We start from the raw sequence: 12,879 nt of genomic DNA on the forward strand, positions 1-12,879 counted from the left end.
TGTGCATATAAAATGGCCCTGTCCATGTAATATATTTTAAACTTTTAGTTTAAAAATTATAAAAACTAAACAGCCTAGTATTTTTACAGTTTTTATTTTACAGTTAAAATATATGTTTATCAAATAAAGTCTAATGTTACAACTAATCATGGATCCCTTTAAAGCTCTCGTGGGCCACATAAAATCCAATGGTGGGCCACATCTGGCCTGCGGACCTTAAGTTTGACACGTGAAATAATATTATATTTACACTGAAGAAGTCTGATTGTGTCTTTATAGTGTATTCAAGTGAATATATGTTGAATAGGATATGCATCTCATTCTGTTTTTATTTGTTTGACACCATGTCCGTTTTATTTATTTATTTATTTWTTTGTTTTGAGAGTAACGACTGTGTTGAAACCAGGAGCTGCTGCGGCTGTTCGGCGTGCCGTTCCTGGTGGCGCCAATGGAGGCCGAAGCTCAGTGCGCGGCGCTGGACCGCGCCGACCAGACGCACGGGACCATCACGGACGACTCGGACGTGTGGCTGTTCGGAGGAAGACACGTGTTCAAGAACTTCTTCAGCCAGAACAAATACGTGGAGCACTACCAGTTCAGTGACCTGCAGAGCCAGCTGGGTCAGCGAGCAGCTAAAAAAAAACACACACAACTGCCTTCAACCTTCAAAATAAAAGCTGTTTTTCTTTATTTTATGCACTCTGTCAACCCTCTGTATTGTTATTGTCTCTGTCAGGTCTGGACAGAACTAAATTAATAAATCTGGCCTACCTGCTCGGCAGCGATTACACTGAAGGTGTACCGGGAGTCGGATATGTGACGGGCATGGAGATCCTGAACGAGTTTCCAGGTCCAGCTTTGGAGCCACTAATACAGTTCAGGTGTGGTTTTATCTTCTGAGGGGTCAGTAAAGAGCCTCAAACTCTGTCTTCAGGGTTAACAGTGTTTCACAGGAAATGAGCTGGAAAAAAATTATTTTCTGTAAAATCTATAGATCTATAAGAGCAGAAAACTAATATAAAGATAAAAAGTAAAATACTAGTTAAAAGACGAGAACACTACATTAATGAGGAAGACAAATGATAGCTAAAAAGCCAAAAGTAGAATTTTAGCTAAAAGTTAAAAGTATCAAAACACTAGTTAAAGTAGCAAAATGTTACAGATAAAAGAAAAATGCTAGCTAAATGTAGCAAAATATACCTAAAAGTAGCAGAAGCTAAATCGTACAAGTAGGAAATGGCCATTTAATAGTTAAATGCAGCAAAGTGTTAGCTAAAGGCTGCAAAAAGTAGCAAAAGATTAGCTAAAACTAAGAAAAGACTAATTATAAGCCAAAATAGCAAAATGCTAGCTAATACAAGTAGAAAATAGTAAAACTAAAAGCAGCAAAATGTTAGCTAAAACCAGTAAAAAGTAGCAAAAGTGAAGCTAAAAGCTACAATTAGGAAATGGCTACCTTTAAATGTGAATGTAAAAGTAGCTGAATGCTAGCTAAAAGCAGCAAATTTTATCAAAAATCCTCGCTAAATAGTACAAGTAGAAAAATATGTTAGCTAATAACTAAATAGCTAAAAGTTGAACAATGCTAGCTAAAAAGGTACAAGTTGAAAAAGGCTAGTTAGAAGGTAAAAGTAGCAAAATGCTAGCTAAAAGCAGCACATAGTAGCAAAAGACTAACTACATGGCACAAGTAAAAAAAGGCTATTTAATACCTAAAAGTAGCTAAACGCTAGCTAAAAGCAGTAAAAGGTTAGCAACATGCTATGAAAATGGTACAAGTAGAAAACATGCTATTTTATATTTAATAGTAGCAAAACGCTAGCTAAATGGTACAAGTCGAAAATTGCTATTTGACAGCTAAAAGCAAAAAAGTAGCAAAATGTTAGCCTAAAGTAGCCAAAGACAGCAAAAGCTAGGTGAAAAATAACAATTTGCGAAAGGCTAGTTAGAAAATAAATGTAGCAAAATGCTAGTTAAAAGCTACAAGTATCATAAAAAGGCACAAATAGAGTCCTACTGTATCATCCATCTCCTGGATGAGCTGAATATTTTTTATTTAACTGAAATAAGACAAATTCTGCTGAAAGCTTTTAGCATCCTTTAGTTTGTTGTTTTTGTTTATAAAAGCTCATTAAAGTCCGTCTCGTTGGTTTCCTGCAGTCAGTGGTGGTCAGAGGCTCAGGAGAACAAACGGCTGGTGGCTGATCCCCGAGACACCAAGGTGAAGAAGAAACTCCGGGATCTGAAGGTCCAACCTGGCTTCCCGAACCCGGCCGTGGCCCAGGCGTACCTGGAACCTGTTGTGGATCAGTCAGACGCCTCGTTCAGCTGGGGACTCCCCCAACTGGACATGATGAAAGAATATCCTCTTCCTGTCTGTGAGGAAGTTTGTGTTTGTCCACAGGTTCGGAAGTTTTCTTTAACCTTTTCCTCACGTTCTGCCTGAGTCGATTCGGTTGGAGCAGCCGAAAGACGGAGGAGATCCTTCAACCTGTGATCAAACAGCTGAACAGCCAGCAGGTGAAGAAGAGACTCGACCAGTTTGATTAGGAACATTTCAAATCCTCGTAACCAGAGAAAAACTTTTATTTTCTTTCAGACTCAGCTGAGAATAGACTCCTTCTTCCGCCTGGAGCAGCAGGAGAAGCAATCGATTCGCAGCCAGCGACTCCGCCGAGCCGTCACCTGCTTAAAGAGGAAGGAGAGAGGAGGAGGAGGAGGAGAGGACGAAGGCAGCGAGGAGGAAATCAAGTCTAAGAAAACAAGCGTGAAGACCACAGAGAGGCAGAAAGAAGATGTCAGATCCGCGGCAGGCGGGGGGTTTCTAGGTTCTGAGCTCACAGATGAACCTCCTCTTCTGCCACTGAAGGACATCTGCGGTTCTGGTCCGGATTCTGGCGGTCGGTCCATCAAGACTCGGCCTGAGAAGACCAGGAGCAGCAGCAGCAGCTCCAGTGATGATGATGATGATAAGAAAGCTGCCATGGTTACGGCCCGATCCGTTTTCGAGGGCAGCAAACGAGGTCGTGGAGGAAAACGACCGAGAGGAAAAGGAAAGAAGCATTAAAGATAAAAGATGTGAATTTATTATCAAATGTGAAACTTTTTCTTAAATATCTGTGATGTTTTGATATTTACGGAAATAATTCATCAACTCAGCTTTTTATAAAATATAGATCATGAAGTTTTGTAAACACTGATACCACAAAATAAACTTTTTTATGTTTGGATGTTTCTTTGTAACATAAATGATATTATTCTGCAGTAAAATGTTTATCAAAGCTTTTTAAAGCTTGTGTAACCTGTCATTAAATCATGTTGGACACTTAATCAGCCTTCGACCAGAAACAAGATTTTTATTTAAAATTATTTTAAATCAAAATATTTGTAAAAATAATAAAAATGATTCCTTAATGGTACTGAAGTAATTGCATTTTCTGCCAAAATAAAATAGTGCTGAGTAAAAACAACTGCTGAGGAAGCTGAAACTGAGTTTGTAAAGCTAAAAGATAATGAACACTAGCTAAATGCTGGCTAATTATTTGGTGTTCAAAACAATTAAGAAGCACAGGAAAATAGGATCAAGGGTGCTAAAATCATGTTCCTAATGGCAGCAAAAACAGCTAAATTGTGCAAATTTTAGTTAAACAAGTTAACGTCAAGCTAAAAGGCTTGTTAAAAACTACAAATTTWACTCAATGTAGCAATCATCTAGCCTAACCAGTCAAAGATTAATTAAAAGTGGCAAAATCTAGCTCTAAGCTGCAAAAGTTTAAGGGTAGCAAATGGCTAGCTAAAAGGCTGCAAATATTAGCTAAAAGTAGCAAATGGCTAAATCAGTCAAAGATGAACTAAAACCAGCAAAAGTCTAGCTAAAAGCTGCAAAACTTTGGCTAAAAGTAATAAAAGGCCAGCTAAAAGCAGCATAAATGATAGGTTAAGATTAGCTCGGATTAACTAAAACCATATAAAAAGGCTATCTAAAAATTGTTTTAAAAAAAAGTAGGTCAAATCTGATGCTGAAAACTAAAGAAAACAAAATTAGAGCAACTGGTGCCGAAAGCATACTACTAAATGTAAAAGTTAAAACAAGATTGGCTAAAATTTGAAAAAGCTACACAAATACGCTGAGGCAAATTTCAAATAAAATGTTTTTAAGAAATAAAGAGATCTGTTTCAATGGTTAATATATTTGTATATAAAGTTAAATATTATGAAAATCATAAAATTTACTAAAACCAAATGTCATAACATTCAGCTCATGAACAAACTCAACATTTTTGATATTTGAACAGTTAAAAAAGGCACAAAATATGCAGAAATACTTGGATTACAAAAGACATTTAGAAAAAAAATAAGTAAAACAGCTCTGTATTTTAGTCTGTTTCTTTCTTTATTATTGTCTGTAGTAATTTAATCCCACTTCCCCTCTGTTTCCTCTCCAGCTGAAGTTTAGCCACCAGTCAGGCCGAGCAGCTGTTGGTGTCGGTCAGGTTTACTGCTGTGAGGGTGGGGGTTCAGTTCAGGCACCAAACCTGGAAATATGTCCAGGATCTGAGGCTCAGTGTGGGATTGTTGGACAAGGAGCTGGGAAACAAAGTGTTTGTGTGTAACTTAAGGCCACACAGGGTCACTGCTACAGATCAGGACCCACACTGACCCAGATCTAAAGGTCTTCACCCCGTCTTCACCCTGGACCACGCAGTCACACGTTAGCTTCCTGAACTCATTCAGACATGGAGAKTCAACAATCTAAGGACTCAAAGACCAAACAAGAAGGTAAGAATTTAGACGTCTGGATAGTTTAAGCAACAATGCATAAAAGGGAAATAGTTAAAGTCATCATATGTGAATAAAAACCTGAAACAATTAATAACAAAGACAAACAGACAGAAAAGTTATGAGTTAAACTGCAGTCCAACCCTTCGTCAACCTTCTCATTGGGCTTTCCTGACCTTTAACTAAAACCAGCATCACGTAACCAAAGCTGTGGGATTTTAGTAGCTGTCAGCGCTGACAGGAGTGAAGCTGCTAACAATGGTGCTCAACAGGAGATTATAAACCTCAATCTCAAGGCAGAGAATCAATCCTAAAAGTGTCAAGATTATTGTTTTTTGTAACGTTGTTTGAAGTTTTTTGTAGTGTTCTCTCCTGCTATTTGGTTTGTTCCCTTTGGCCACTTCTTCCTCAGTCAGCTCTTGCCCAGCCCACTCTTACCTATGCCTAGGTGTCATGGTTCCAGATGTTTCCGCTCCATTTCTCAGCCCCTGTCCTTCTAATCCCTCAGTTGGGCATTGTGTTGTGTGCGCGGTACGGACGGCTGCAGGCAATAGTTTTTCTGCGRGAGTAGACAAGACAGTAACAATGGATAGATGCGTGCTGTTAGCATTAGCTCATCCACGGTCCTTTTTTGGTTGTTGTTTTTATTTTTTACAAAATGACTTTTATTGTAGATGTCACAACGGGTGGCGCTGCGGATGCCGAGCTGGCCAAAGCCATCATGTCCCGGCGTTTCCACCCCGCAGTGATTGGCCCAGAGACGTGGGAGGGATACGTCTTCTCTGATCTGGAGATCCGAATCAAAGAATCCACGGATTTGTACGGTGCGGTACTCTGGCCCTCGGTTTGTACCCCTTTCTTTTTTTGCTCAGCTCCACTTGGCGCCCCATGTTTTTTATTTTACGTCCGAAACGTGAACTTTGTGTCCCCCCCCCAACAGGCAATGGTTCTGTGTCACTTCTTGGAAACCAACCGAGACAAATTCAACCTGGCGGAGAAAAACGTCATCGAGCTGGGAGCTGGAACTGGGCTCGTCACCATTGTATCCAGCATTTTAGGTACTCAAAAATCATAATAATAATAATTATCCATTTCTTTGTTTCGTTTTGTTTTGAATTGCTCAACTTTTCTGTCTCTCTAGGTGCTAAAGTAACATCTACAGATCTACCGGATGTGTTGGGGAATCTCCAGTACAACGTAACGCGCAACACCAAAAACCGATGCAAATACATCCCCCTGGTACTTTTTTTGTTAGTTTCTTACACAATCATGATGATATTTATTAAAKYTACAAGAAGGATTAACATGAAAACRTAAAAGRTTTTCTTGTTGGATCAGTTTTCAAGAAACAAAACATCACTATTCACTGCTTTGCTGATGATATCCTGGTTTATTTGCTCATTAACTGGAGCACCACTCAGCTGACAGGATATTAATTCTTTACATGAATGTTCCTTTTAGTATATTTTGTTTTATAAATCAGCCTCACTGATGTTTGCCTGCAGGTCACCGAGCTGATCTGGGGTCAGGAGGTGACTCGGCGTTTCCCTCGCACCACACATTGTTTTGACTACATCCTGGCAGCTGACGTCGTCTACGCCCACCCTTACCTGAATGAGCTGATGGATACCTTCGACCACCTGTGCCAGGACCACACTCAGATACTTTGGGCCATGCGTTTTCGCCTGGACCCAGAGAACAGCTTCGTGGACCGCTTCCAGGAGCGTTTCCACCTGGAGGAGCTGTACGACCTGCCCAGTCTGAGTATTAAACTGTACAGAGGCTGGAGGAGGGACCAGAAGACCGYGGCCACCACATGAACCTCCTAACAACAAAACTCTGAATACTTATTAAGTGTTGATGTGATGGTAATTACCACTTATTGTTTACACAATCAGGCTGAGTATATCACAGCTGAGCAGTGTCTTAATGTTCAAAACTCTTCACTGTGATATTAAACAACAAACAAAAATCAGCGAGCAAGAAAAAGCTAACAAAACTGCATAATTTACGACTAAATAAAAACCCACAACATTTTAACCACTTGTGTTGACACCCAGTGAGTGGAAGTGAGTCCACAGCACCAGATACAGAAAAAAGTGCCACAAATTATGGGAACGGTCGCTTCAAGAATGCGATCAGAAGCAACAGCTGAGACTTTTTACTAATTAAAATCCAACAAGCATAAGCAGTGGTGGGCACAGCGAATTAGCTTCACTGGCTCATATTCTGCCAACTAAAAAGATAGCTTTGCTAAACAAGTAAAAAATTAGCAGAAGCTAACATTAATAGCTATAAACACTAGGATAATTGTCACTCAGTCAGCAACACGTCTTTGTCTCATGTTAGCTTATTAGTTAGCAGTTAGCCAACTTAAAGCTTGCAAAATCAAATTTAGCGGAAGCTAATTGGTATGCTAACAGTTTTCAAAGTGAATCAAAAAGCTTATCCGCTAAACACAAAACTTTTTTCTCTATAAGCTGATTAGCATGTACACAACTGCCATGTCAATTAAACTACAATATGACAGAGAATTAGGGCCTGACTAAGGTATTTTTGTCAAATTGCAAGAATAAAGTCATATTACAAGAAAGAAGTATGAGTAAAAATTTGGTTAAAAAATAGTCATAATATTACCAGAATAAAATAAACAGTGAAGTATTTATCTCATATTATTATTACTTTTTCTCATAATATGACTTCATATTTTATTCTCTTAGTCTGGCCCTAATGTTTTGTCATAAAAGTCTGTGTCAACAACAACTGCAATGTTTTTATTCATTTATGATTGTTTGTCCAAAATCTTTTGTTGTGATTTAATGTAAATGTTGATATTTAAAATGGTGCTGCTGTCTTGCCAGGTGCCTCTTGAAAAAGAGAATGTATATCTCGAGTTTTTTTTTAAGTTAAATAAAGATATCTATCTATTTTTAAATTTCTGGACTTCTCAAGACCCCTTAGTGTTTAACGACCCTCAGTGTGGTCCGACTCCAGCTTTGGGAACCATGATTTAATCTAGCTGAATTAGGACAACAGATCCTCACAAGTTTGTTTTTTTTGCCTTATGTTTGATATGATTTTTCTGTTTACTCCTTTTATGTTTTTTTCCTGTGTTTTYTGCCTCAGTTAGTTCAGCTTGCCCCGCCCACTCACACCTGTTCTCTATCTCATTGTGCTCTTTATGCCCTGTTCTCCTCATCAGCCTTAGTCTATTTATCACCTCTGTCTGTCTCTCACCTTTTCGCCATGATGTGTTCATACACCTCGTTTTCAGTGATTATTTCGATTGTGATTACTTTGCTGCCACTCCGGCGTTTTGTGTAATTAAAGTTTTTATGTTATTCTACTTGAGCTCCTTGGTGTGTGTCTGCATTTCCTGCGTTCAAACCTGAAGACCGGTGGGACTTACATAAACCTGTTAATGTTAGTTAGCTGTTAGCAACCTTAAAGTGCCTGTGACATCAGATTTTTGAGATAAACATGAATGCATTTTTTGGAAAGATAACATTGATAACATATTGTAAAACAAATTTCACGCTGCTGAGATGAACAGTTGTTGAGATAGTTACATGTGAAGTAACAGGAAGTGACGTCAAAGGGGAATGTCTGCATGTAAACAGATCATTGCTGCAACGGCTAACAAAACAGACTGCAGAGAAGAGTCTGATGTCTCTACATTATTTTGAGTCTCTATCAAAGAGAAATGAAGAAGAGTTAAAGTTTGAATGATATTGTTTTAATAAACAAAGACTAAAGATTTTTTAATTAATGAGTTCCCCTTTGATGTCACTTCCTGTCTTACTTTGGCTGAGAAATTCAAATGAAAATAGGCCAGTTATGTGAGAAAATGGGCAAAATCATGTGTATTAGGGCAATTTTCTTAAGTATAAAGATGTTTTCTTTGACTTTTTGTATTTGAAGTATATGCATGTCACAGGCACTTTAAAGTTAGCAAAACGCAATGTAGCAGAACGTGATATTAAGAGCTAATTGCTAACTGCTAAGACAACCGTTTATCTTGTATTCTGAACTCTCCCACTTTTGACAGGGAATTCATTGCAACTTAAATTTACGACTTGTTAAGTGTCAAAATTCTCACTTACAAATAGCAAAAGTAAGACTGCCTTGAACCCTTTGCACCTCCGACCTAGAAGGGGGATGCTGTGATTTCGCGGGAAAAATAATCAACTATGGAGGTTTAGTTTATAGTCAATTTAAAGCAACATATTCTTATTCTAAGACATTAATACACCTTTGAAGCTCTCGTGGACCATATAAAATGTTGTGGCGGGCCACATTTGGCCCACAGGCCTTGAGTTTGACATGTGTTTTAGCAGATCTAACCACTTCAGTAAAGTAATAACATCTTTTCTGGTATCATGTCATCATCAAAACACTTTTAGTTCATCAAATTAGGAATCTCATCCATACTGGGGAGTAAATGTGCTGCTTCAGTAACTCGAACACCTGTTAGCTTAATTATCACATGGTAAGTTAGAGTCACTCGCTCAGAATGATAAATCTGATACATTAACGATTCCAAATCTCCCCCACGGGTTTGTTTTCTGTCCCGGGATTCCTCGTCTTCCTGACCTGCCAGGAGCAGGATACGTGATATTTGGCTGCAGAGCGACGACGGGAGTGTTGACGAGCTGGATTAGAGCTAAAAGAGGTTATCTAAGCTGGCGGCTGCGAATATCACTACCATTGTCAGGACAAATAAATACTCAACAGCTSAAGAATGTGTGCGGCCTTGTAGGTAAACCAGCTCACCCGAACTGTCACCGAGCTGAAAATCTACAAACTCTACAGCGAAACAAAGCACCCAGCCAACCAAACCTTTTTCCTTTGTAAAAATTTCTAAACTAAATCAGTTTAAATGACGAAACCTCAAACCAGGAGGTGATATTTCATGTTTAAATGGACTGGATGTTATCAGAGCCCACCCCCAGTCGTTTCTCGGGGGGCTCTGATACGTGCAGCCTGATCCTGTTACCTTCAAACTCTGCTGGAGCGATTGAGGCCGTTGCAGGAAAAGGAAAAGAGGTGAGCGAGTAAACACAATGTGGAAACTTTCCAAACCCCCATGTCTAATTTTAATTTTTTTTTTAAATTTTATTTATTTTTTTGTGATGAYACCTCCAAAGTTACGTGTGCTCAAGGAGTCAGAGCCAGGGAAATAATTTACCTCAGACAGGTATTTTAAGCACAAATTAAAGTCACAATGTTGTCTCATATTGAAGGTAAACACGTCCTTAAGTTAAAAATATATTTACTCTGAACAAAGATTATGACACCGGTCATCCTTTATTCTTGTCCACCTGTCTAATTCCATCATATTTGTTTACGACCAGCCTATTGTAAGTTAAACTTGAGTCGGTCGAATTCCTTGTTTACATTGAGTGCATACCTGCATTTCAAAGCTGCATATAAGTCTAAACGCTTTCAAACTGCACTGTTTAACACAGTTCAGGATAATCTTTTTTACACCTATTTCCAGTGGTAGCACAGCTAACCAAAACTTTAGCTTCACTCACCACTAAACTGCTAAACAAATTATAAAAGTTCAACRCCTTCAGAATAAAAACATTTCTTTTATCGAGTTTTTATTTTTAAAATTGCCATTTGAAGTTACTCAGACAACAAATAACAATTTTTTCTCTATCATATTTTATTTGTAGACAATTTTTGTGCTTGTTTAAATACTTTTAAGTGTTATTTCTTTTTGATGCTTTTATTTTGAAGTGTAAATGCTAACGATGCTACATGCTACAGGTGCTTGACACGCCCAGCCAGGACTGCTTTTAAGAGTGGATTTTTTTAAATTTAATTCAGGATGAATGACATGTTTTAGTTTTACTTGTAATTTTTTTTTTTTTTGGTGGATTTAAAACAAGACCTTAATTTAGCAGAAGCTAATCGGTCTGGTAACAGTTTCCAAAGCTAGCATCAAAAGTGCTAATTCGCTAAATGATAAGCAAGTTCTTCTATTAGTGAATTAGTTGTACTGTGGCCACCACTGCTTATTTCATATTTTACACCAAGCACCTTTAAGTGATTTTAGTTTATTTTAGTAATAATTCAGTTTATTCTTCTACAGTAAGGTTTGCAGTTTTCACAGAAGAATGCAGAAAGAGGAAAATAATTTCAAGGCTGCCATCAAATTAAAAACATTTGATTGATTTAAAGATTTACTCAAAAAAAAACAGTAACTTTTTAAATTGCTTACTAAAGCTGTTTTTACCAGCCTGCTGCCGGGGATCTTCATCAAAAGGATCTAATAATATTAGTGTTTTGAATATGATTTAAATGTGACACACACTCCACCTCTCCCTGCCAAGATGCCGTCAAAGTAAACACAAATCAGGCTCTGGTTTTGGTTCAAGTTTAGCCCCTCAATCATTTGACCCCGTGGGTATTTATAATCAACCTCATTTTAAAAATGATGCAACATCAGATTGACATGAAACATTTGGGCTGATTTAGGTGCAAATTGCTCAGGTTGTTGCAGGTTTTTCCACATTTTTAGTCAAAAATACAGTTAAAAATATTATGAACTTGCATTAAATGGTTCCGTCCAGCAGCTGCTGTGGACCACCAGCAGAAAGACCCTGAAGTTAAAACCACATTCCCTTCATTCCCATTGGCTCCCCGTTCGAGCCATTTTTTGTGTCTCTGTGGTTTGAAACGTTGGGCTCCCTCTGCTCTTGTGTTTATCTCAAATGAGCGCAGCTCTAAAAATACCCCYATGCCCTTGTACTGATGTTGGGAGTGTCCTGCTGGATGCTGAGGGGTCTTTAACCTCAGAGAGTCGTGGGGATCCAGACGCACCCCGAGCTGCTCTGGAGATCTGGTACCAGAATAAAAAAAAACCACAGGTAAGAGCTGCAAAAAGTTTTCCTTTTAAAATCTGTGCCGAAATTGACCACTGGTAAAAAATAGTATTAAAATAACATACTGAAGTACTACACAGGTAAAAGTAAAACATTAAAAATGAGCTTTAAGTAGAAGTTACCTTTTTTTTTTACAGCACAAGTGTTTTTAAGTATGATGCATGGAGGCCATTTTTGAGCTTCACATATTTATGTTTACATTTTTTTACTCTGTACTAGATGAGACTTCGAATGTAACTAAGTAAAAATACTTTAAATAAAAATACTCAAGAGTAGAGCATAAGAGATACTTTAAAAAGTACACAAGTTAAATGTAATTCGCTACTTTCTACTTGATTTTGACAATATTTTCTGTTGCTTTGTGTTTTTTTATTCACATAAGAATAAATAATTTCAAATGGAAGAAATGAWATGCATGAGAGGTGAAGAGGAAGATGAAGAGGAGGAGGAGGAAGATGGTGTTGAAGAAAACAAAAAGACAGAAAAGGGTAACTTAAACTACCCTGGTTCAATGTTTTAATTTGAGTTTCAGTTTTTTAAAAATGGGTTAATTTTTGTGATTTCCAGAGGAACCGGCTGCTGAGAAACAACACAAACCATCACTGTGGTCTCCTTGTTTTTACTCCAGAGCAGGAAAAGAGGTTTACAGCTACGTGGGTGAGAAGATCACCATCAACGAGGGTCTGGACTCGTACGCAGGCATGATATGGCCCGCGGTGAGTGGTGCCGGTTGATCTTAAACCTTCAAATTTTTTGTTCAGAATACTGCGGGGGTGTCAAAACTCATTCTCACTGAAGGCCATATGAGATTTATGGTTGTAATTAATGTTTTGTATTTTACTTTGATTAAATACGAAATGTCACATTCCTGAGCATTGCTACCGAACAACAACTGAGCTCTACCTTGTATTTCCTGCATAGAAACAGCGTTTCAACACGTCCTCTCAAAAACACTGAAAAGTACTACATGCACGACTGACTAAATGTGAAATAAATAATACAAAAATACTATTAAAAGTAAAATTTTACTCACCATTTAGTTGTGGTGAGTAGTTGCCGTCTTTAAAAATGATCTCTCACTTTCTGACAGGGATTTCCCACTTGAGGGGAACTCCAGTTTAAATTTCCATCCATCCATCCATCCATCCATCCATCCATCCATCCATCCATCCATTTTCTTCCGCCTATCCGGGGTCGGGTCACGGGG

General features: G+C 38.2%; 3 protein-coding genes across 3 annotated transcripts in view; all 3 read left to right on the forward strand.

The window, feature by feature from the left end:
- ercc5 (excision repair cross-complementation group 5) overlaps window positions 1-3,230 on the forward strand; it is a gene marked incomplete at its 5' end in the record, with an annotated part of 12,206 nt that extends 8,976 nt beyond the window's left edge. The window contains 5 exon segments of the mRNA XM_014034252.1: window positions 407-620; window positions 737-881; window positions 2,161-2,361; window positions 2,436-2,520; window positions 2,600-3,230. Of these exon segments, the coding sequence (XP_013889706.1) occupies window positions 407-620; window positions 737-881; window positions 2,161-2,361; window positions 2,436-2,520; window positions 2,600-3,067 (1,113 nt within the window).
- Window positions 3,231-4,525: 1,295 nt separating this feature from the next.
- On the forward strand, window positions 4,526-8,130 carry mettl21e (methyltransferase like 21e). The gene is made up of 5 exons (XM_014034253.1): window positions 4,526-4,779; window positions 5,454-5,623; window positions 5,720-5,837; window positions 5,921-6,018; window positions 6,285-8,130. Exons 1-5 carry the CDS (start codon window positions 4,737-4,739, stop codon window positions 6,597-6,599), a joined length of 744 nt encoding a protein of 247 aa, XP_013889707.1. The 5' UTR covers window positions 4,526-4,736; the 3' UTR covers window positions 6,600-8,130.
- Window positions 8,131-11,493: 3,363 nt separating this feature from the next.
- Window positions 11,494-12,388, forward strand: LOC106536913 (protein-lysine methyltransferase METTL21C; the record flags this gene model as incomplete). The annotated part of the gene is given in 3 exon segments (XM_014034254.1): window positions 11,494-11,657; window positions 12,055-12,160; window positions 12,240-12,388. Coding segments are annotated over 2 exon segments (240 nt in total), but the record flags the coding sequence as incomplete, so codon positions are not given.
- Between the last annotated feature and the right edge of the window lie 491 nt (window positions 12,389-12,879).

Source organism: Austrofundulus limnaeus, unplaced genomic scaffold (genome assembly GCF_001266775.1).
Source record: "Austrofundulus limnaeus strain Quisiro unplaced genomic scaffold, Austrofundulus_limnaeus-1.0 Scaffold2025, whole genome shotgun sequence".
Classification (NCBI taxonomy): Eukaryota; Metazoa; Chordata; class Actinopteri; order Cyprinodontiformes; family Rivulidae; genus Austrofundulus; species Austrofundulus limnaeus.